Below are 23,093 nucleotides of genomic sequence, written 5' to 3'. Positions count from 1 at the left end.
AATTGATATTCTACCATAAGAATAGGATAGCACATCCAAATAAAATATAGTTTTCCTCGTGTTCAGTCCCCCTTAGTGCCAACTCTTTTTCAAGTCATGGTAAACAACTACATTAACTATGTTTCTACTTTCTTTTCACTCCCACAGCTGAGCAGTGCCTTCCCCCCCCCCCCCCCCCCCCCATTTCCAACGATTCCTGTTTCTTCATGAACTTTAACTGTCTGGCAAACATGACCAAACTTCTGTGTAGCTGAGAGGCTCTGTCGCCCCTCTCTCAACCTGTTGCATGTGATTAGTGTGGCCCCACCTGCTATGGGGTGGAAACCAATCGAGCAGCCCTGTGCCTCATCTGCATATAAATTTTTGGAGGGCTCCAGGACTTGTGAAAAGAACACCCCGTTTCAGTTATGATTGGGGGTATAACAGAGAGACTAATGATCTCATTACTTTAAGGGAAAATCTTGCAACGGATAAGAGTCCAAGCAGCCAAATAGAGGGTAGCTGTACAGAAGTAGGCACCAGGGAAGCCCTGTTACCTGGGCAGAGGGCTGGTCTCTAAGGAAGAGGAGAACATCTGCTAGGCAAGGGAACACTGTCCGGAGTGAGCTGGCTGTAGAAAGGTAGGCAATTAGAAGCCATAGGAGAGCTTAGTGCAGGTGTGGCCCTGCTGCAGCAAGGCAATAGAGCACAGCCTAACCCAGCAACAAGGAAACCGCTGCAGCTGTACTTGTTGGCTCCCATAGCAACTAGCTGGCAGGTCCTGATGAATCAGCCCTGCAGGGGGCAGAGACAGCTGCATGACCTGAAGGGGCAGGACTTAGGAGGTATACAAAGCTCAGGGCTACCAGGAGGCAGTCTGTCTCTGTAGGCTGACAGGGAGACAGCCCCTTTGTGGTGACTGTGCCTGGGAAGCTGCCTGAGGAATCCCAGCTGATATGCTGCCAATGAAAGAGGCCTTGCGCCTTACACTAAGGGCACATCTACACAAGACACTTTACTGTGCAGTAGAGCAAATTACTACATAGTGTTGCACAAATTGCTAGTTTTGTGCCCCTGGAGGCTTAATCCAAATACCTCAAGGAGGGAGTCACACGCTCAGGCTAGGTCCGTTATAAGTTTATTGATTGCGCAATCGATCGACAAAGGGGTTAAGTAACCCAAAGCAGAGTCGACCCCGGGGTACGGTCCGGGGGTCTTTTATAGCTTACCTAAACAAAAAACCGTGGCATGCTGTGACCTATGCATTTATTGGCTGTTTTACACTTTCTACAAGCTTCTATTCAAGACATCACAGTTTCCATGATCATATCTAAGTTTCCACAGGATGTCAAAGTTCAAAGGTAGCTATGCTCAACTTATTATGGGATATGTTGCACCTGCGTGTTTTGCACAGGGGTACTGCGGTAAACTTGGTGCCCTTTAGTAGCCCCCTGTCTTCATGTAACTCTAGGTCACTGTGCTAGTTCTAAAAGTTAAGCAGGCCTTAACTTATATGCAGAATCTACTTGCAAGCCATACTGGATACAGAAGCACATTTGCCAAAATAGAGCATTAGGTCTAAAGTTAAGCATAAAATCTAGCATATTTGTACTACAACTCCCCCCTCAAAGATGCTTTCTAGCTCTATAAATTTTAAGAATCCTCAGTGAGGGCTAGCGTCTGATAACATATAAGCATTTCATGATTAGCGACCGACCGAGCAGTTTGTTTTACAATGGACATCATGCAGGGTAATATACAGGGAAGCAGACAGAGCCCCGATATTAGTAGACAGAAAGCCATTATACCCCCCTTTAACCATCCAAGCTGGGGAAACCAGTTTAAAAACCAATCAAATCTCCACCCATTCCATTTTTGGACCGGAACGTGTGCTACCTTTTCCATGTCATCTGCCAAGGCTTTTATTAATTCCCCATTATCATCAATTTCGACACAGCAATCGGACAAATTTAACTTCTTGCACACTCGTCCTTCACTGGCCAGTATATAGTCAAGAGCTAACCTGTTTTGTAGTACCGTAGTGCATAGCTGAGTGAGCTGATCGCCGATCAGGCGTAGGGCTGCGGCTGTTTTGTTGGTAACTATCTCTACTACGGCTTGGAGTCTTACGATGAGGTTGGTTAAGTACGTGGGCTCTCTACCAACTACGTTCGGTTCCCAAGTTGCGGGACCATAGTACTTAATAATCCTTTCTGCTGGCCATTCATCGTCACCCCATTTTTGGCTTCCACCTTTGGCTATATTCTCGAAGGAGTTATCAATGCTGCGTTTAGCACGGTAAGTATTGGGAGGTATTGTCTTAATACCAGCGGCTGTAGACTGTGTCATCCAAACACCGGGAATCAAAGCTCCTAAATAACAAGTCCCAGTCCAATTAGAGGGAAGTTGTCTATATGCCCACTGCCCGCAAATCCACCGTAGCCCACAGGCTTTATTGGTGATACTAGAGCGGGAGGACATTAAATCTAAAGTTAATGAACCTCTTTGGGTACCTTTTAGTAGAGACACGGAGCAGTTCCGCCAAACAAATGTATGCTTACCCCGAATGGAATATCGGAAGTTGTAGTTGAAGAGTGCCCATAGGCAGGCACAATTTTTATGTGTATTGAATGAGGCACTACTACATTTCCAGGGGCCCTCTCGAGGGGCCGCTTGTGCAGAAGTCCAAGTATCTTGGCATTTTGATTCCCCTACTTTGAATCCCCCTCCCTTTTGAGAAATACATACAGAGCCCCTACTTTTTATCACTCTAAGTCTTTCTGAACCATCGTACCGACCGGAGAAATTGAACTGACGGTCAAAGCCCCAATCCGATAGTATGCCTGTCTTATTGAGGGGGATGGGTACAAAGGGGACTCCTTCCTCACTAGAAGTAGGAGTAAGCGCACACAAAATGCAACTGTGATTGGTTAACGCCGGGGCCGAATCCCTGAGGAGGGTTACCCAGGAATTTCCCGCCCATGGGTTTATAGGTGGTCCCCCACGTTTTGAAATGGCGATAACTGGGGGGCCACTTAGGTTGTTGGGAACAGGCTGGAGACTTGAAGGTTGATATTTGAGGATTGCCTTCCAGAGTGCCTGGTTCATCTTGACACACCTAACTTTGTGGCCGTGGCCTATGGTGACTACAAATTCTATCATAATCTCTTGCTGAGGGCAGCAGTAAGAGATGGGAAATAAGTAGGCTTTAGAAATTAAGGACCTTTTAGCCTGTTCGTAGGAGGCCACAGTGAAGGGAAGAGTGTCGCCCCGTTTCTCACATTTGCAACAGTGAGACACAACCGCTGGGTTGGATGTATCTAAAAGAGACAAGAGTGTCAACCAATAGGTTAAGGTCCACATCTTTGCAAGCGTAATTTTAAATCCCCTACTGGTTCGCTTTTCCATTGGCTGGCTTCTTGTTCCCGGGTGTTCTCAGCTTCCGGAGTGATTACACCCTGGGAGTTGACGTCCTCTTGACGAAAGGCCTTTATCCTTGAGCAATGAGTCCACTTGTCGTTGTTTGCTAGACGAACAGCCGTGTTTGTAGTCAACAACACCTGGAATGGTCCTTCCCACCGTACTGCGAGGGGATCCTTTTTCCACCTCTGTACCAGGACTTGGTCACCTGGTTTAAAGTTGTGGATGGGTGTATCCAGCGGGAGGCTCTGGAAGGGTGCCACAAACCTGTGTAGGGAAGACAAAACAGACTGCAAGGCAATAACATGTTCCCAAATCTTGGATTTGCCTAATTCTATCGTAACTGGTTCCCTCCATCCTGCTGGCAAGACCCTGGGAGGCATACCAAACATCAGTTCATAAGGTGACAATTTAATCCCCCTACGTGGTGTGCTACGAATACGAGTTAAAGCCAATGGGAGTGCCTGCGGCCATTTCAAATGAGTTTCAATACTTATTTTGGTTAGCATAACTTTCAGTGTTCTATTCATGCGCTCCACCTGGCCTGAACTCTGGGGTCTCCATGGGGTATGGAGCTTCCACTTTGATATTTAACGCTTTGGACACTTCCTGTACTATCTTCCCCACAAAATGACTACCTTGATCTGACTCAATAGATTCAGGCAACAGAAATCTGGGTATTATTTCGTGAAGTAGCACTCGTGTCACCGTGGATGCAGTAGCCGTTCTGGTGGGGTAAGCTTCCACCCACCCAGTCAGTTGATCCACAAGTACCAGTAGGTATTGGTACTGACCAGATCTAGGCAGTTCAGCGAAGTCAACCTGCCAAGCCTGTCCAGGATACTGGGCCCAAGGTCTCCCTCCCATGGGGGCCGGTGTCTTCGCGGACCTCGGATTCACCTTTTGGCAGGTCGGGCACTGAGAGGCCACTCTCTGGGCTTCCAGGTAAAGGCCTGGGGCTACCATCTGATGAGTTAACAAATCCCCCATCGTGGTTCCTCCCATGTGAGTGGAAGAATGCAGTCGGTGGAGTATTTCTCTCAATAGGCCTCGTGGTATTAGCACTTTCCCTCCAGGTACGACCCACCACCCCTGCAAATTTTTACAGGGAAGAGCAGATAATTGCATATATGAAAACAAGGCAGAGAATGAGAGACTGGCAGGTACAATTTGTCTCTGGAGTTGCCTGCTGGCAAGATCCAAACAGCAAAGCAAGATTACTGGGCTACTGGACTGGAAACAGGGGGCAGGTAGAGACAGTCCATGTGCTCATAAGGGTTCTCTACCCAGGTAAAACTATGGCTCAGATGGGGCCTAAACAGGTGTACAAGTACTATATTTACAAGTACTATCCTCCTGCAGAGTAAATCAGTTTACTCCCGCCTAAGAGGGACACACACAGAGATGCTGAGACATTTACTGCACAGCAAATTAGTCTACTGGGCAGTAAATGTCTCATGTAGATGCACCCACAGTAGTGTAATTGGGGCAGGATAAGGCAGGCACCCACTTCAGGCACCAAATCTGAGGGGGCACTAGGATTCCCCCTTCTGGGAGCCTATGTCACTGCAAGGGAAGCGCTGCACTGCACTCCCTGCCACAGAAGCTGGGCAGGAAAGCAGTACACCAAGCAGTGCACCCAGAAGGCAAGGGAGCAAGTAGAGTGGTGAGCAGAATGGTGCCCCCCCAGGAACCTTTGCAAAGGCAGAGAAAACCCTGCACTGCCTCTGCCTGGCCACAGGAGCTGGGCAATGCAGCCACGTACTCTATGAAGCATGCATGTACTCTAGATTCCTCCCTACAAAGGAGCCACATGCTAATTAGCTCCCCTCCCTCCCTCCTGGCATTCAGGTGCCTACATTCTTAACTGCTTTCTGCCCATCCTGGGTTATGGACTCCCTGGCCCTATTGATCCTCACCACACTTGGGACTATGGGTCCCAGACCTGTTTCTAGTCCCTCCTGGGTTATGCTCCTCTGGTTCTCAGCCTTCTTGAGTTAGGTTCCTCACCGATCTGGGCCTGGGGGGAGGGGGGGGACTCTGGCCCCTCTCTCAGGCTATGATCTCCCCCCTCTTAGGGTATGGGTCCCCAGGGCCTCATTCCACCCTTCTCAATCAGTGTGCTCAAGTCCTTCTCCCCACCCCCCATCTTTTCTTCTTTAAGAAAAAGCCTGGTCTGGGGTTTGGGGCCTAGCCCCTGGCAGGACTCCCCCACAACTGTTGCCTGCCCCTTGGACACCCCTGTGACCTCCTGACCTCCCCTTTAGTCCCAATCCCAAACCTCCAGTCCAAATCACAACAGAAAAGTTCAGCCCTCCAGCTATAACCAAAAATCAAGCCCTCTGACTACATAAGAAAGTCCAGTTCACAGCTAACTCACAGTTCCTATTAGTAACCCTCCTGGATTAAGGTCTCCAGCAGTCTCACAGTTTTAGGGTGCATCTACATGTGCAAATGCTGCTGGCTGGATTTACTCCAGAGTAATCTACACATGTGCCCATTTGGAAGCAGATTTGCTGCTCCTGACAGCAATCTACTCTCACCCCCTCCAGCCCTGCACCAGCCCCTGCAGCAGCCAGGGGAAACTCTGGGCTCCTGGCAGTGGCTGGGAGATTGCTCCCTGTCCCCTGGAGCTGCATGCTGATGGAGCAGGCTCTGGTAGTGCAGCCCAGGTGGGGACAATATCCCTCTGCCCTGGCAGCCAGGCACTCCCAGCCCCAGCTCCCCAACTGGGGGCAAGGGGCTTGGAAAGAGCTGCTAGCTGCCCCACCAGCAGATCGAGGCAGGGGTCTTAGACCTGTCCCTCCCCTGCAGCTCTTTCCAAGCCCCATGCCTCAATCACCAGATTGGGGCATGGGGCTGGGAAAAAGCTGCAGGGCTTGGACCTGCCCCTGACTGGGACAGTTCCCAGTCAGCCCCCAGCTGCACAGAGAAGTCTGCATGTGCAATGTGTAGCTGGCTGGGGACTGCCCCAGACGGGACAGCCCCCAGCTAACTCCAGGCTGCATGTGTAGACTTCCCTGTGCAGCCCAGAGCAGGCTGGGAACTGTCTCAGTCAGGAGCAGGTCCCAGGCAGTTCAAGGCTGGGCGGGAAACTCTCCATTCAGGGAGCTCCCAGCCCCCGCTCCATGACTGTGGAGTGGGGGCTGGGAGGTCCCTGCTGCCAGGGCAGGGGGACATTGTCCCTATCTGGGCTCCAGTGGTGGAGCCTGCCTTGGCAGCAGGGAGCTCCCAGAGACAAGGGGCAATCTCCTGCTCCCTACTGCCCAGCTGACCACAAGCAAATCCCATTCGTCTGTCTACACTTGCCTTACTGAACAGCAATTACTCAGCAGTTAATTTGCTCCTTGCATTTGCTGGTAGCAAATTAACTGCCAAGTAGAGCAAATTACTGAGTAGTAGTAAGAGATTGCATGTGTACAATAGTGAGCATCACTATTTAGTACAAATATGCTAGATTTTATGCTTAACTTTAGACCTAATGCTTTATTTTGGCAAATGTGCTTCTGTATCCAGTATGGCTTGCAAGTAGATTCTGCATATAAGTTAAGGCCTGCTTAACTTTTAGAACTAGCACAGTGACCTAGAGTTACACGAAGACAGGGGGTTACTAAAGGGCACCAAGTTTACTGCAGTACCCCTGTGCAAAACACGCAGGTGCAACATATCCCATAATAAGTTGAGCATAGCTACCTTTGAACTTTGACATCCTGTGGAAACTTAGATATGATCATGGAAACTGTGATGTCTTGAATAGAAGCTTGTAGAAAGTGTAAAACAGCCAATAAATGCATAGGTCACAGCATGCTACGGTTTTTTGTTTAGGTAAACTATAAAAGACCCCCGGACCGTACCCCAGGGTCGACTCTGCTTTGGGTTACTTAACCCCTTTGTCAATCGATTGCGCAATCAATAAACTTATAACGGACCTAGCCTGAGCGTGTGACTCCCTCCTTGAGGTATTTGGATTAAGCCTCCAGGGGCACGAAACTAGCAATTTGTGCAACAATTTGGCGAGCCAGCCAGGAGACGCCTCTGGCCACTCCGAGGGTCGGATGACGAGACCGGCGAAGGGGGACGTGGACGTGGCCACCAGACGACCGCTTTGGAGTCTGCCACGGTCCCCGGGTACGTGAGTCGGGACACCCGGAAGGTTAAAGGCTCTCCTTCAGAGGAGTCAACCAGGCTGAGTGGGTCCGAAGAGAAGGCGCCGGGGTGTTGGCAGAGTAAGTATTCGCTTTTCTTGTGTCACTTGGGTAGTCTGCCAGGGAAATCGGGAGTCCAGACATTGGCTTTACCGTTCAGCATATAGGTCTGAACTTTGGAAGTCTGGACATCAGTATTAACGTTCAGCAAGACGGTCTGAACATTAGCCCGGGGACTCTGTTAAGGGGAAACATGAGCCGCTGACCAGGTCTGAGACTTAAGGCTGAGCCTAGCCGCCCCGATTCTGCCTAACAAGGTAGCGTCGAACGCAAGGGGGCTCAGCTGGAACCTCATGACTCAGCGGACAGGACTCTGAGTGAGTATGTGTGTATATTGGTTGACACAATGGGTTCGGGTAGCTCCTGAAAAGAAAACTCTGCAACCCCATTAGGATGTATGTTAAGGAACTTCAGTAAATACAAAGGGGAATACAGGGTAAAAATGATGAAGGATGACTTGATTAAGTTTTGTCAGTTAGAGTGGCCGACTTTCGGGGTTGGGTGGCCAGAGACCAGCTCTTTTGATGTAAAGGTGGCTAATGCAGTGTTAAAGGTGGTAACGGGGGGTGGTCATTGGGATCAATACCCGTATATAGATTCCTGGGTTACATCCATAATGACTCCCATTGCCCCGTGGGTCCAAAGATGTAAAGGAGAAATGTGTAAAATCTTGCTGGCAAAAGACACTAGGAAGAAGCCCCGAGTACTTGCCAATTCTGGTAGTGAGGGAGATCTGACTCGGGGATTAAGGCGTAGGGATAGACCACAGCCTCCGGCCAATAACCAAGCTTCAAGGGAGGAGAGCCCAGAGAGTTCTCTGGCATCATCCCAGAGTACCTCCAGCAGCCCGGGAGAAACTACCTCCAGCAGCCTGGGTCCGGAAAGTTCAGCGAACTCCCCCGGGATGCCTCAATCAGACCCTAACACTTTGAGGAGAGAGAGAGAGGTAAACCCAAGAATTCTCGTGGCAACAGCCCCCCCTGCTTATAAACCAAGAGAAAAAGACAGACCTCAGGATCCTGTCCCGGATCCCGATCCAGATTGGCCCTGGCCATTGGGTGACTGGCCCCCACCCCCGACTTGGTGTCCCAAGTACGGGAATGGATGGGCACTGGTACCACCACCACCTCTACCACCACCGCCACCACCACACCAATCCATTCGTAGCTCCCGCAATCAGAATCCTCAATACCGATACCAGTGTCCGATGAGACAGGTGGCAGTTCAAGGAGAGGAGCCCACCTTTGTCTATGTGCCTTTCCACACATCGGACTTATTTAATTGGAAGAATCAAAAACCGTCTTTTAGAGAGGACCCCGAGAAAATGCAGAGCTTGTTCCGGTCAATAGGGCAGACTCATCGACCCACCTGGGCTGATGTTCAGATGAAGTTACGTACCCTTCTAACCTCCGAGGAAAGGCGATTGGTACTGGGAGTGGTAGATCTCATAGCTGAAGGGCAAACAGGGCCAGAAAGGGATATAAGGCAAATATGCCCTATTGAAAGTCCCAATTGGGACAACAATTCGGCGGAGGGAAGAGACCAAAACAGCAGATATTTGAGAATTATAGTGGAAGCTCTGGGCAAAGCAGTACCGTGAGTAACTAACCTCTCTAAATTATATGAAGTCTGTCAAGGAAAGGATGAATCTCCCTCGAGTTTTTTGGAACGGTTGTACGATGCCTTTAAAAAATTTAGTAGCTTGGACCCCAAGGCACAAGAGAATCAGCGCATGGTGAACATGCTGTTTATTGGGCAAGCAGCCCCAGACATAAGGAAAAAGCTGCAAAAGACTGAAGGAGGACCAGGGAAACCTCTTTCGGAACTTGTGGAAATTGCATATAAAGTGTATGGAAATTGAGATCAGGTAGCGGAAAGAAAGGAGGAAAAACGCGGGCAGAAGCAGATGGCAATGCTAGCAGCCGCCTTGAGCAAAAATCCAAGTTCAGGCAGGGGACGGAAGGAGATACCTGAGGGGGGGCAAAAGAGAGGAAAAGGCCGACTTCAGCCTGATGAATGTGCATATGGTCGAGAAAAGGGACATTGGAAAAAGGATTGTCCTAAAACGAAGGACAGAAAGAAGGAAACCCAACCGCTGATTCGCCAGATGCGGGTAGAATCCTCAGGGGAAGACTCTAGTTGAAGAGAACCGGGATCCAAGACCACCACCCTGCAGGCAAATGCCCGAAAGGATCCCATGGTAGAAATAAGGGATGGTGGCAGAAAATACCAGGCTCTAGTGGATACTGGAGCAACCTTTTCCATGATTCCCGTAAAACCCCCTCTAGCTGAAGAAAGCGGGAAGCGGGTGACTGTAGAAGGGATAGAGGGAAGACAAGCCAGATTGCCAGTATGTAAGCCCCTCCTCACTAAGATTGGTAATAATATGTTGGAGCACGCTTTCGTAGTATCACCTGCCTGCCCAGTAGCCCTTCTGGGGCGAGATTTGTTAACAAAATTGCAAGCTGAGATTTTCTTCCGTGAGGATCAAATTGTGGTGCGGCTGCCGGTAAAGCAGGGCTTAAATTACCAAATGGCCCTTCGAACAGTCAAGATAGAACCTGAAACAAAAATTTTTGAGATTTTAGAGAATGTTGATTCATGTGTGTGGGCGGATGGGACCCCTGCCCAGGCAAAATGTATAGATCCAGTCAAGATTATTCTGAAAGAAGGAGAGGGTCCTGTATGTGTAAAACAATACCCTCTGAAGACATCCACCCGGACAGGCTTGAAACCACTGATTGAAAAATTCAAGCAGTATGGGTAGTTGATAGAGGGATCATCCCCCTTTAACACCCTGATCCTGGGTGTGCCAAAAGCCGATGGCACCTCCTTCAGATTAGTGCAAGACCTGAGAGCAATAAACAAAAAGGTCGTAGTGGATCACCCAATAGTACCAAATCCTCACACCATTCTAACCCAGGTCCCAGCCAAAGCCAGTGTATTTTCAGTACTAGATTTGAAAGATGCTTTCTTCTCTATTCCGCTACATGAGGAAAGTCAGAAATTATTTGCCTTTGAATGGGAAGACCCGGACACATATCATAAGACTCAGTTGTTGTGGACAGTGCTACCCCAGGGATTTGTCTCGTCCCCCCATATCTTTGGAACAGCATTGCAAAAAGACATGGAGAACTGGAAAGAGAGACACCCTGAGGTGGCACTATTGCAATATGTTGATGATTTATTGATAGCAAGTCTCGATATACAGACAGGAAATAGAGCGACAGAATCCTTGCTGAATACCTTGGGAAAGAAAGGATATAAGGTGTCAAGGGAAAAAGCTCAAATTTGTCAACCCAAGGTTACATTTTTGGGATACGAGATTAAGAAGGGGATTCGGGCTTTGAGTAAGGATCGAATCCAAGCAATACAAGACATGCCTGCCCCCCAAAATCCCAAAGAACTGCGAGCCTTTTTGGGCCTAACCGGCTTCTGTAGACTATGGATTCCAGACTATGGGGGGAAAGCCAAACCCCTATATGAGTCTCTTACTAAGGAAGGCATCGCTAATTGGAAATGGACTAAAGAAAATCAGCATGCATTTGAGCTACTGAAGGCTGCCCTTTTACAACCACCCGCTCTGATGATTCCAAATGGACGCAAGCCGTACAGACTGTATGTGCATGAGAATAAGGGGGTGGCCTCAGGGGTCTTAACTCAACCAGTAGGCCCAACTTGGAAGCCTGTGGGATACTATTCCAAGGTCCTAGACCCAGTGGCAAAGGGGTGGCCTGCATGTTTGAGGGCTGTCACCGCCACAGCTACTCTTGTGGAGGAGGCCCAAAAGATTGTTATGGGAGCTGATATGGACATACATACCCCACATGGGGTTCCCCAGATTCTCGGAGGAGAGGGAGGAAAATTTTTAAACCCCTCCAGACAATCCAGATATGAAATCTTTCTCCTATCTAACCCAGGCCTTACCTTCAAGCACACCACTGCTCTAAACCCAGCCACCCTGATACCAGAACCGGGACCTCCGTGCCATGACTGCTTGGAAGCATTGACACAAACAGTATTGATTCGTCCTGATTTGACAGATGACCCCCTCGAGAACCCAGAGGAGAAGTTTTTCGTAGATGGCTCAAGTAGTGTGATACATGGCACGCGACACACGGGATGTGCTGTGGTAACGTTGACTGAGACCGTGTGGAAGGAAAAACTCCCTGCAACCTGGTCAGTGCAGGCAGCGGAACTTACTGCCCTAACCCGTGCATTGGAATTAGGAAAGGACAAAAGGGTGAACATTTTTACAGACTCACGGTATGCATTTGCCACCGTTCATGCCCATGGATTGTTGTGGAAGGAGCGTGGGTTCATCACGGCCTCTGGACAAAGAATTGCCAATGGGCCACAAATTGTGAAGCTGTTGGACACCCTCTGATTACCAAAAGAGGTGGCCATAGTACATGTGAAGGCCCATGGCAAGGCTGCAAACGAACATCAGAGGAAAGGGAATGCAAAGGCTGACATAGCAGCCAAAGAAGCGGCACAGATGGGAGGAGAGGCAGCGTTTCAGGGGTTGGTCCATGACGTGCCCTTTTTCTTAGAGGATCGTAAAGTGGAGTATGGTCCAGGGTCAGATAAGCTAGCTGCCGAGCTTGTACACCTGTTTAGGCCCCATCTGAGCCATAGTTTTACCTGGGTAGAGAACCCTTATGAGCACATGGACTGTCTCTACCTGCCCCCTGTTTCCAGTCCAGTAGCCCAGTAATCTTGCTTTGCTGTTTGGATCTTGCCAGCAGGCAACTCCAGAGACAAATTGTACCTGCCAGTCTCTCATTCTCTGCCTTGTTTTCATATATGCAATTATCTGCTCTTCCCTGCTTCTATCTGGAACTGTTCTTGGTTCTGGCCTCCAGGAAGGGGAATCTGTCTGAAATTAACCAGCTTGCCTCTCCATTCTGGGCATGAGTAGCTCTTCTTGGTCCCACAGTTCTAGATTCCCCAGGGAAGTGCAGCAAACAGTGGAGGATCTTGCCTTTGAAGGAGCAGAGACTGAGTGCTAATGCCTGTACAGCCTCAGGTATCCAGGTTGTAGCCATATTGGTCTAGAGGAAAAGGCAATCAGGACTTGTAGTAGAGATGATATCTTTTATTAGACCAACAACATTTTTGCAAAAAACAAACAAACAAAAATTCTTTACTTGCAAGCTTTCGGGCACAAACGCCCTTTATCAGGCATTGGAGAAAAGATTGTAAGAGTTCTCCTGAATAGAAATGAAAGTTCATATTTCATAAGATTTCACAGAGGAGTCAATAGATGGAAAACTCCTCTGGGCAGTCAGTTCATAGCTGGTAACCAGCTGGCTGCTCTAAAAACCAGCTATGAACTGACTGCCCAGAGGAGTTTTCCATCTATTGACTCCTCTGTGAAATCCTATGAAATATGAACTTTCATTTCTACTCAGGAGAACTTTTACAATCTTTTCTCCAATGCCTGATAAAGGGCATTCGTGCCCGAAAGCTTGCAAGTAAAGAATTTTTATTTTATTTTTTTGCAAAAATGTTGTTGGTCTAATAAAAGATATCATCTCTACTACGAGTCCAGATTGCCTTGTACAGCATCAGCCATTTAAGGGCCATTCTTAACTCCCCAAGGGTCTGCAGATTCCTCTGAGGGATATTACAGACAGCAGCCTTACTCAGAGCACAGGAGGTCTCAGCAGTGTTTTTCTTCTCCACTCCTGAGGTATTCCTTTGCCACAGTTCACTATATCTGGCATTTCTTGGTGCCTGGGGCAATATCTTTGGTGCCACTAGGAAATATATTTCACCCTTCTGAAATTCTGTCACCCTTCCTCTTCCCTTCCTAGGATTCTTTTGTCCACTTACTAGAAGTATGAGCCATGGTCATAATAGATCAGTGGGTTCTAAATACCATTGCAGCCTCATATACCATCCAGTTCGGTTCATTGCCCTCTCCCAGTCCCCCTTTCTGTCCGTCTTCAGAGAAGCTTCTTACAAAGATACTTCAAATCTTTCCTGCTATCTTTGGGGAAAATAGAGGAAGTTCTTCTGCATCTCAAGAGAAACTAGTAATTGTCTGGCTCTCAAAAGAAAAGGATGCATCTCAAACATAATTACACTGAACTCCTTTATTTACTGTCTCAAGTTCAAAATGGTGACATGTCAATGTTGACATATTGTCATTGAGGCCCCCCCCCACCGGAAGTATCTCTGATTTGTGATGGGTTAGGACTGTTATCAGCACAAGATCCTTCTGTTCTGTCCTTGGACTCTTAGTAAGAGTCCCATTAATAACGATCCTCAACCCAGAGATCACACAAAGCACTTAAGTGTACATGAAAAAACAGGTTGTTTTCTTTATAACTAACTTAAAAAGAAGGTACAACACCGTTTATACACAAGTTACTATAAAATGAATTAGTAACATATGTTGACTGAAGACCTAAAGGTATAAATTATGACAAATTTAAGCTAAAACATAACACTACTGAATAAAACATATGGAGGGGGAGACTATTCTGCTCATTTAATTAATGGATAATATAGTAATGCTGAAACCAACAAGCTATGGAAGAAGTGAAGACAGTACATTATAATAAGGCTTTCTTCTAATTGATAACTGGAAAACTTTATGCTGTGAAATATGGATGTATGTATTATCAGCGCAAACTTAACTGGAAAGTAGTGAGTCTTCATCTGTGCTGCGGTATATTCTCTGGGTAGTTGTGCTGAGGTGCAATTTCAAAGCCAATCTTTTTTTTTTCCCCTAGCTGATTTCCTTTGAGCAAGCATGCTGCACAGACACTTCATGACTAATCTCTCATATGAATCTGAGTCCTTTGTGCACAATTTATTTAATTAATTTTATATTGCTGTCCATAGACCTGTGAGTGGGCATGCATACACACATTTAAAACACTAGATTCCACCAGCATTAAAAATGTCCATCTACAGAAAATTAACAATTGGTTGGAAAAAGATGACTGGTCAGGTTTTGTGGCAACCTTTAAAAAGTTCTGGCAAGTGAACTTAAGATTCTTTGGGACTTCCCACACAATTGTTCTGTTGTTCATGGTACCTTAATACCTATCTAACTCTAGAATGTACATACTGTTTCCTAAATTGTCTCCCCACAATCCCTCCAAATTTAAAGTGATAAAATCTTCCCCTGCCCACTTTATCATTTGAAAGAGATATTACCAGAGAAGAATGGAGCCCAGAAATTAGGCTTGTGCGAAGTGGCTAGTATTCACTTTGGAGTCGGATTTGGGGGACAGTGATTTGATTCGGTGATTTCAAATCACTGCCTCAAATCAATTCGGTTGAATCTGAATCTCCAAATCAGCCGGGCCCATCCCCTGCCCACTCTCCTAGCCTGGCAATGGCTGCCCCGCCCACCCCAGCACCCCACACTTGGAAGAAAAAAAAAAGCCCACACTCCCCGGGTGCTGCTGGGCATGGGGCAATCCCCCCCCAGTGCTGTCCCAGCCCCCGCCATGGCTGCCCCACCTCCCGCAGCCCCTGCCCTTTTAAGAAGGAAAAAAACCGAGAAAACCCCTGGACTCACCGCTTCTGCCAAAGGGGGGGCGATCCCCTGCTGCCACGTGGGGGGCTCTGAATGAGCCCCTCAAAGCTCTGAGGCCACTGCAGGAGTGGTGAGTCCCAGGGCTTTTTTCCATTGTTTTTTTTTTTCTTAAAGGGCCAGAGCTGGGGGGGGGGCATTGGGGGGCTCATGACAAAGCTCCCCCATGCAGCATGGGGCAGTGGGGGGCTGGGCAGGGATACAGTGAGCACTGGGGCTTTTCTTTAAAGGGCTAGGGTGGGGGTCAGGGGGGCTGGGGGGCTGGCAGGGGTCCCCCCCATGGTCTCCTCCCCACGCTTTGACTCCCCCTCTCCTGCCCCTAGTTCTTACCACCTCCTAGTCCAGGTGCAGCTCCCTGCTGCAGCCACCGAGGACTGTCCGAATCATTGAAGCTCTCTGAATCTTTTCCAAAAATTCAGAGTGCTTCAAATCCATTCGGACCTTTTAATTGGTCCCCCGATTTGATTCGGATTCCGAGATTTGGCCACAGAATCAGGCCGAATTTCCTCCGAATCGAATCGCCACCCAAAGCTTTGCACAGCCCTGCCAGAAATGTATCTGTCTCTGTAAACTGCTTTGAGATCCTTCTAGAAGGAAACTGCTATAAAAGTGTGGGTTGATAATAGTATGATGAATCTGTATCTCTGAGCACAGAGACTTTTTATTAGCATGTTAGTTGGAGAATATTTGCTGGTATGTTCAGGCTGCAACAAGGAGAACTTCTCTGAAGATTAAACTATTTACAGTAGAGTCGAGTCAATGGCAGCGTGCTTTTCCACAGAAGAGGAGAGCTATTTTGAGGTGAATAAAAAAAAAAAAATAAAAGCATGTCATCCTGTTTCTTTTGAGCAATTATGGGATCCCACATTTTTTTTCTGTGAGAGCTTCTGATTGTATGAACATGATTCTGGGGAATGAATTGAGAAAACCTGAAATACAGTACTTTTTTCTTATACCTATAACATTTTCCATTAGGAGATTTCCCTAAGGATAAGGCACACTTTTAAAAAAATTACAAGAATAAGTATCAGTTTAAAGTATTATCTGTTTTTTCTCTTTATACCATAACAGTGTTTTTCCCTCTTTAGTGAAGGCAATACCCTCATGTGGCTTCACAATTCTCACACTTAAATCTCTCAACAGGTGGCACTGCAGGAAATCATCTAATGGCTGATATCTTTCCTGCATTTTTATAGATCCCATTCTTTCCATTTTTTGAAGACATGCAGTGATTCATTGGGAAGAAGTAATTACATGGTGGTAGATTATTTTGTAGAGAGCTTCCTGACAAGGGACAGCACCATGTTTAGGAAATGGTATATTGGAACAGACAGCAGTCCATCTGGTTTTTGGTGTTTTTTATCTCTGAGAGTGCCAGTACCAGTTGCATCAAATGAAGGTGAGAACACTGTTCCTAATGCATACAAGTGTGGAATACCATATCACGGAGAGGCAATATTACTGTAGTGCAAACCATGCAAAGGGCTACAAGCTGCTCAGGGCCCCTGTTACATAAGTTGTTTTATATTGTTGTGTAACAGGCAGTCTGGCCCTGTAAGCGTGATAGCCAGCCCTGGCGTGATAGCCACCTGTGAATGGTTATCTGCCAGTTAAAAGTACAAGCAGGGACAAAGAAAGGAACTTGAATTGGGCTTTAGACCAGAGCTAAAGGGCCCTCTTTTGACATCTGGAAAAAGGCTTTAGCTTTTCCTCTTCTGTTTGGACCAAGGGTTATTGTTTTGTGTTACTAAGACTGACTGCAGGGCTTCCAAGTGTTGCCAAAACGGCTAGTTTCGTTCCCCTGAAGGCTTGTTCAATTACCCTCAAGGAAAGAGTCACACATACAGGCTGGGTCCATCCAGGTTTATTGTTTGCAAACAGTTCGACCGGGGAGCAGAGAGCTCAAATCAGGGCCGACGATGAGTCCGGCCTGGAATCACATTTTTATAGCTTACATTCAACAGAGTCTTGACGTACTAGAAGTTTATTGGCTGCAGTACCAGTTCCTAATTGTGACGTCTTATCTTGTAGGCTGTACTTAACTAGTTATTGGTTAATGTGACTTATCAGGGTTAGTACGTGCGCACTCAAAGGTAGAATTGCAGCATGCTCAGAAGAAAAGAGCAATTTCAACAAAGTTAGTTAAACTTTAGTAACTTCTTATCTTAACGTAACCTTAAGGCACTGGACAGAGATGATTTCAAAATGCAAGGCAAGCAGTAAGAACCACAGACCACAGCTTGGACATTAGACCTCCTGATCTTTACACAAAAGGGTCATAAGATGGTCATAAGACACTTCTATCATATGGTTGTTGCTCAAGCATTACTGCAAAATTATGGGGGCTAACGTCTTTTTACTACACAAGGGAGCAAAGCCAGAAATTGAGGCTGCTTATGGACTATTATTTGGACTGTCTGAAGGACTCCTAAGGGGAGACCCCAGCTCAGTTTCAGGTTGTCTAGTAAAGAGCAGAGGTCTGAAACTGACCCTTTATGTTGGCTCCTTAAAGGTACTTTCAGATGCTATCATCAAATTTATTCCTAGCACTGTAAGATTAACGTTGCTTCTTTAAATATGAAATAAAATTGGAATAATTCTTATTTGATGTGAACTCAAACTTCACAGTTTGGAATCAAAGTTTTCAAAGCAATTGGGGTTGTCTTAAATCTGTGGTGCAGACTTGTTCCTATCACTAATTGTTAATCTAGAAATGATTGTGTGGGGGGTTTTTGTGGTTTGTGGGGGTTTTCTTGGGGGGTGGGGTTGTGCGCCAAAGCATGGAGTAGGCAGACCAGGTTAAATGTGGGTAAATGTGATATGTTTTATTCAACAAGCTAAATAGTTGGAAAAAGTGTTCTTTGCAAGCTTTCAGGCACAAACACCCTTCTTCAGGCATAGGGAGAAGAAGAATATTTGTGCCTGAAAGACTGCAAAGAACAATTTTCCCAACTACTTAGCTAGTCTAATAAAAGCAGCCACATTTACCCAAAGAACCTTGTCTGCCTATGTCCTTAGACCAACACAGCTACAACCAATACCCCCAAAGCATGGAATAAACGCTTCTTAGGGGATAGCTGATTCTCTTCAGACAAGATCTCCAGAAGTCTAAAAAGCCTTGGGAAAATTTAGGCCACAGCGGACATGCTCAGAGAATTAGCGTGATATTAATATAGTTATTTTGTGCTCACATTGTACCATCTGCTGCACAGTATCTTCTATAATAATTTATTTGTTGCAGTTCTCATTTTATTTCTCTTTTCCTGGCTTGCCAAATATTTCATGGTCAAGGGAAACCAAACTATTTTTTATTTTGAGTATTTAGCAGTATTTTTTAACGTAGTCCACTGGAGTCTGGTCCATAAAGTGTAACCTATCTTAATCCTAGGATCTCTGGAAAAGGCAGCTATTTATATTAGTCATGTGGCAGCCCAGATATACAACCGTAACACATTTTATAGAAAAAGTGTTGGCACAATGTATGTCTTTGCAGAGATTTATTCTGGCACTTTAAAAACAAAAAAAACTAGACTAAAAATAGGATAAATAGAGATTAAGTAAAGAAGAATCATAGAAGTAGGGTCGGAAGGGACCTTGTAGATCTTCAAGTCCGACCCCCTGCCTGGGCAGAAGGAAAACTGGGCTCAAATGACCCCAGCCAGATAGGCATCAAGCCTCTTCTTAAAGACCCCCAGGGTAGGAGCCGGCACCATTTCCCTTGGAAGTTGGGTCCAGGTCTTAGCTGCCCTAACTGTGAAGTAGTTCTTACGGATGTCTAATCTAAACCTACTCTCCAACAACTTGTGGCTGTTATTCCTTGTTATCCTGGGGGGCGCTAGAGGAAACAAGGTCTCCCCCAAACCCTTCTGGTCCCCCCCTAGTGAGTTTATAGACAGTCACCAGGTCCCCCCTCAGCCTTCTCTTGTGAAGGCTGAACAGGTTCAGGTCCCGTAGCCTCTCATTGTAGGGTCTGCCCTGCTGTCTCCAGATCATGAGGGTGGCCCTCCTCTGGACCCTCTCAATGTTGTCCACATCCCTCTTGAAGTGGGGTGCCCGGAACTGGACACAGTACTCCAGCTGTGGCCTGACTAGTGTCGCATAGAGGGGGAGGATCACCTCCTTGGCCCTACTTGAGATGCACCTGTGGATGCACGATAAGGTTCGGTTATCCCTGTCGACCGTGACCTCGCACTGTCGGCCCGTGTTCATCTTGGAGTCAATAATGACTCCAAGATCCCTTTCTGCCTCTGTGCTCTCAAGAAGGGAGTTTCCTATCTTATAAGTGTGCTGCTGGTTACTACTGCCCAAGTGCAGCACCCTGCACTTGTCAGTATTGAAACGCATCCTGTTTTTGTTAGCCCACCCCTGCAACCTATCCAGGTCTTGCGGCAGTCTTTCCCTCCCTACTAGCGTGCCCACCTCACCCCAAATTTTGGTATCATCAGCAAATTTAAACAGGTTGCTTTTCACCCCATCGTCCAAATCACTGATAAAGAAATTGAACAGTGCGGGCCCAAGGACCGAGCCCTGGGGAACTCTGCTGCCCACTTCCCCAAGAGCAAGGACATTCTTTTGGATGAGAGCAAAGTCTTTTTTGATGCCATTTCCATATATATTGTGATTGTATATATTGTGGGAATAGACTGCTGTTTGAATTACAGAGGGAGATTTATGCGGATTTAGTAAGTCCTATTGAACAAGGTACTGGGTAATGTGGGGCCACTGCAGGATACGCTAGGCAATCTGGTGGTTGCACCAGAGGAGAAAGCAGACCTTTTAAACAATTTCTTTGCCTCCATTTTTCTGTGCAGGGACATGGACTCCCCCACTGAGATTCGGGACGGACTCAGGAAAGACTCTGCCAGGCCTAGGGTCAGGGAGAACCGAGTTAGAGAAGTTCTGGAAGGGCTGGACATGTTCAAATCAGCAGGTCCAGATGCTCTCCATCCCAGGATGTTGAGGGAATTGGCAGGGGTTATCGCGGGGGCCCTGGCACAGCTTTACGAGCATTTGTGGTGCTCTGGCCAGGTGCCGGAGGACTGGAAGAGGGCCAATATGGTCCCCATCTTCAAAAAAGGGAGGAGGGAGGACCTGGGCAACTATAGGGCCTGTTAGTCTTACTTTGATCCTGGGGAAGCTCTTTGAGAAGATTATCAAGGAGCACATCTGTGATGGGCCAGCAGCAGGGATGATGCTCAAGGGCAACCAGCATGGTTTCATTGGGGCGGGTCCTGTCAGACCAACCTGATTGCCTTCTATGATCAGATCACAAAATCATTGGACGCAGGTATCATGGTGGATGTAATCTTTCTGGACTTCAGGAAGGCCTATGACACTGTCTCCCACCCCATTCTCATTAAAAAGCTAGGCGACTGTGGCATTGATGCCTACACAGTCAGATGGATAGCAAGGTGGCTGAGGGGCCACACTCAGAGAGTGGTGGTGGACGGGTCATATTTGACCTGGAGGGATGTGAGCAGTGGAGTCCCCCAGGGCTCAGTCCTTGGGCCCGCACTGTTCAATTTCTTTATTAGCGACTTGGATGAGGGGGTGAAAAGCACCCTGTTTAAATTCGTAGACGACACCAAGATTTGGGGTGCAGTGGGCGCACTAGAAGGGAGGGACAGGGTAGAGCGGAACCTGGACAGGTTACAGGGGTGGGCAAATGAGAATAGGAAGGGGTTCAATACTGACAAGTGCAGGGTGCTGCACTTGGGCAGTAAGAACCAGCAGCATACCTATAGTCTGGGGAACTCCCTTCTCGAAAACAGAGAGGCAGAAAGAGATCTTGGAGTCATTATTGATTCCAAGATGAACATGGGGCACCAATGCAAGGACACAGTCAGTAGGGCTAACCACACCTTGTCATGTATCCCCAGATGTATCACAAGCAGATCCAAGGAGGTGATCCTCCCTCTCTATGCGACACTGGTGAGGCCGCAGTTGGAATACTGCGTCCAGTTCTGGGCGCCGCACTTCAGGAGGGTTGTGGACAGCATTGAGAGGGTCCAAAGGAGAGTCACTTGCATGATCTGGGGACAGCAGGGCAGACACTACGAGGAGAGGCTACAGGACCTGAACCTGTTCAGCCTTCACAAGAGAAGGCTGAGAGGGGACCTGGTGGCCATCTATAAACTTACTAGCTGGGGGGAATGGGAGAGACCTTGTTCCCCCAGTGCCTCTGGAGTAACAAGGAATAACGGCCATAAGTTGTTAGAGAGTAGGTTCAGGCTGGACACTAGAAGGCACTACTTCACAGTCAGGGCAGCTAGGATCTGGAACCAACTTCCAAGGGAAGTGGTGCTGGCTCCTACCCTGGGGGTCTTTAAGAGGAGGCTTGACAATTACCTAGCTGAGGTCATTTGAGCCCAGTTTTCTCTCCTGCCCAGGGCAGGGGGTTGGACTAGAAGATCTGCAAGGTCCCTTCTGACCCTACATCTATGAATCTACTGACTTGGTATGGCTGTCCATAGTGCATTTCTATTGCCTGAGCTAGTTTGGGTGTCAGAAGCAGTCTAGCCATGGTGGCACGGAGCTCTATATAAGCTAATGTATCCTCCTGAGAAGAAAAGGGAAAGATGTGCGTCTTCACGATGAGGAACATCAAAATTCCAAGTGCTCTAAAACTTTTAAAGACCTTATTGTGGTCTCATATTCAGGCACTAACATAATGCAAGAGGATAAGGTACAAATAAATTAACTAGCAGATTTTCAGATCAGAAAGGAATGTTCTTATCATTGAAATTTTTTTTCATTTTCTGGGGCAAAATTTTCCAAAGTATCCCGAGGTACTGAAACAGTCCGTTCTGTCATATAATAAAGCCTAAGGGAGACCAGGGTTGATATGTAATAGTGTTATGCATAGTGTTGTGCAATAGTGTTAGGAGCACTGTAACCGCAGAACAATGAGGGGAGACGGTAATATACAGAGCTGTAACAGTGCAGCCACCACCTGAAGGTTAGGTCCCAATTGTTGCCATGCTGTATGATTGTTTTTCTCTTTTTTTGGTGATTTTTGCAATTGTGTGGCTGTGGTGGCAGCCTTTTTCTCCACCCTGCCTGCTAACATTAGTGCCCTCGGTTACCCTGTTGTAATTGTGCTGCTGCTTACATATTTTGTGTATGTTTATTAAGAATGGAAAAATTGCTCCTGCAGAGTAATTTGCATGGTGATCCCATGCTGTATCAGGCCTGTGGACCAACCCTGTGTGCCAGATTCAGTTTGTGGACTGTTCCCATCTCACACAAATGGCCCTTGGGGCTGGATGGATTAAGCACCATGGGTTTAATGTACTGATCCTTGTTAAAGACCATTTATCTCCACTGAAGGTTGAATTGAAAGTCAGGGAAACTGTCATCTCAGCCTACCACCATCTTAGAATGTACATCTTAGAATGATACTAACAGGTGCATAAAATGGAGGGAGGGAGGTGGTTGTATGTGAATGTAATCATAGATCACTACTTCCTACTACTACAAGAAACTGGTTATTTCACCATCTGAAGGGGGATGCAAATTTAACTGGCACTGACCAGTTTCCAAGAGCTGATAACAACTGGGCCCTTGGGGACAGGGCTTGCTTATGAGGACTCAGAGCAATGGTGACTAAAACCATAGTGGCAAATTATCCCATAGGTGAATTAACTAGAATTTACTGTATGTGGAATGTCAATCCTGTTTAAGTATATGCAATTAGATCATCATTTAGTAACTGCTGTATAGAGATGGCATTGACAACCTACTCTTACTATATCTAGTGCGGCTACTACTTTACCTCCAGGCTTCAAACAAAATCCATGCATGAGAAGTAAGCTTATGTGGGATGCTGTAAAAAGGGGGCTTAACAACAGCATATTAAGAAATATTCATTTAGGTAGAGGACTAAATGACTGGCTAAAAGAAATTGATGTGACTTAACCCCAGTTGTTAATTCT

General features: G+C 47.0%; 1 protein-coding gene across 4 annotated transcripts in view; it reads right to left on the bottom strand.

The window, feature by feature from the left end:
* Positions 1-1,100: 1,100 nt before the first annotated feature.
* LOC132244850 (uncharacterized) overlaps positions 1,101-23,093 on the bottom strand; it is a 95,674-nt gene continuing 73,681 nt past the window's right edge. For all 4 annotated transcript variants that reach the window (XM_059717467.1, XM_059717473.1, XM_059717463.1 and 1 more), the window contains one exon: positions 1,101-3,666. In XM_059717467.1, coding sequence (XP_059573450.1) covers positions 1,633-3,387 — 1,755 coding nt within the window. In that variant the 5' untranslated portion in view covers positions 3,388-3,666 and the 3' untranslated portion in view covers positions 1,101-1,632. The remainder of the gene's footprint in view (positions 3,667-23,093) is intronic.

Source organism: Alligator mississippiensis, chromosome 1 (genome assembly GCF_030867095.1).
Source record: "Alligator mississippiensis isolate rAllMis1 chromosome 1, rAllMis1, whole genome shotgun sequence".
Classification (NCBI taxonomy): Eukaryota; Metazoa; Chordata; order Crocodylia; family Alligatoridae; genus Alligator; species Alligator mississippiensis.
Note: the sequence above shows the minus strand (reverse complement) of the source record. Positions and strands in the feature narration are given on the sequence as shown.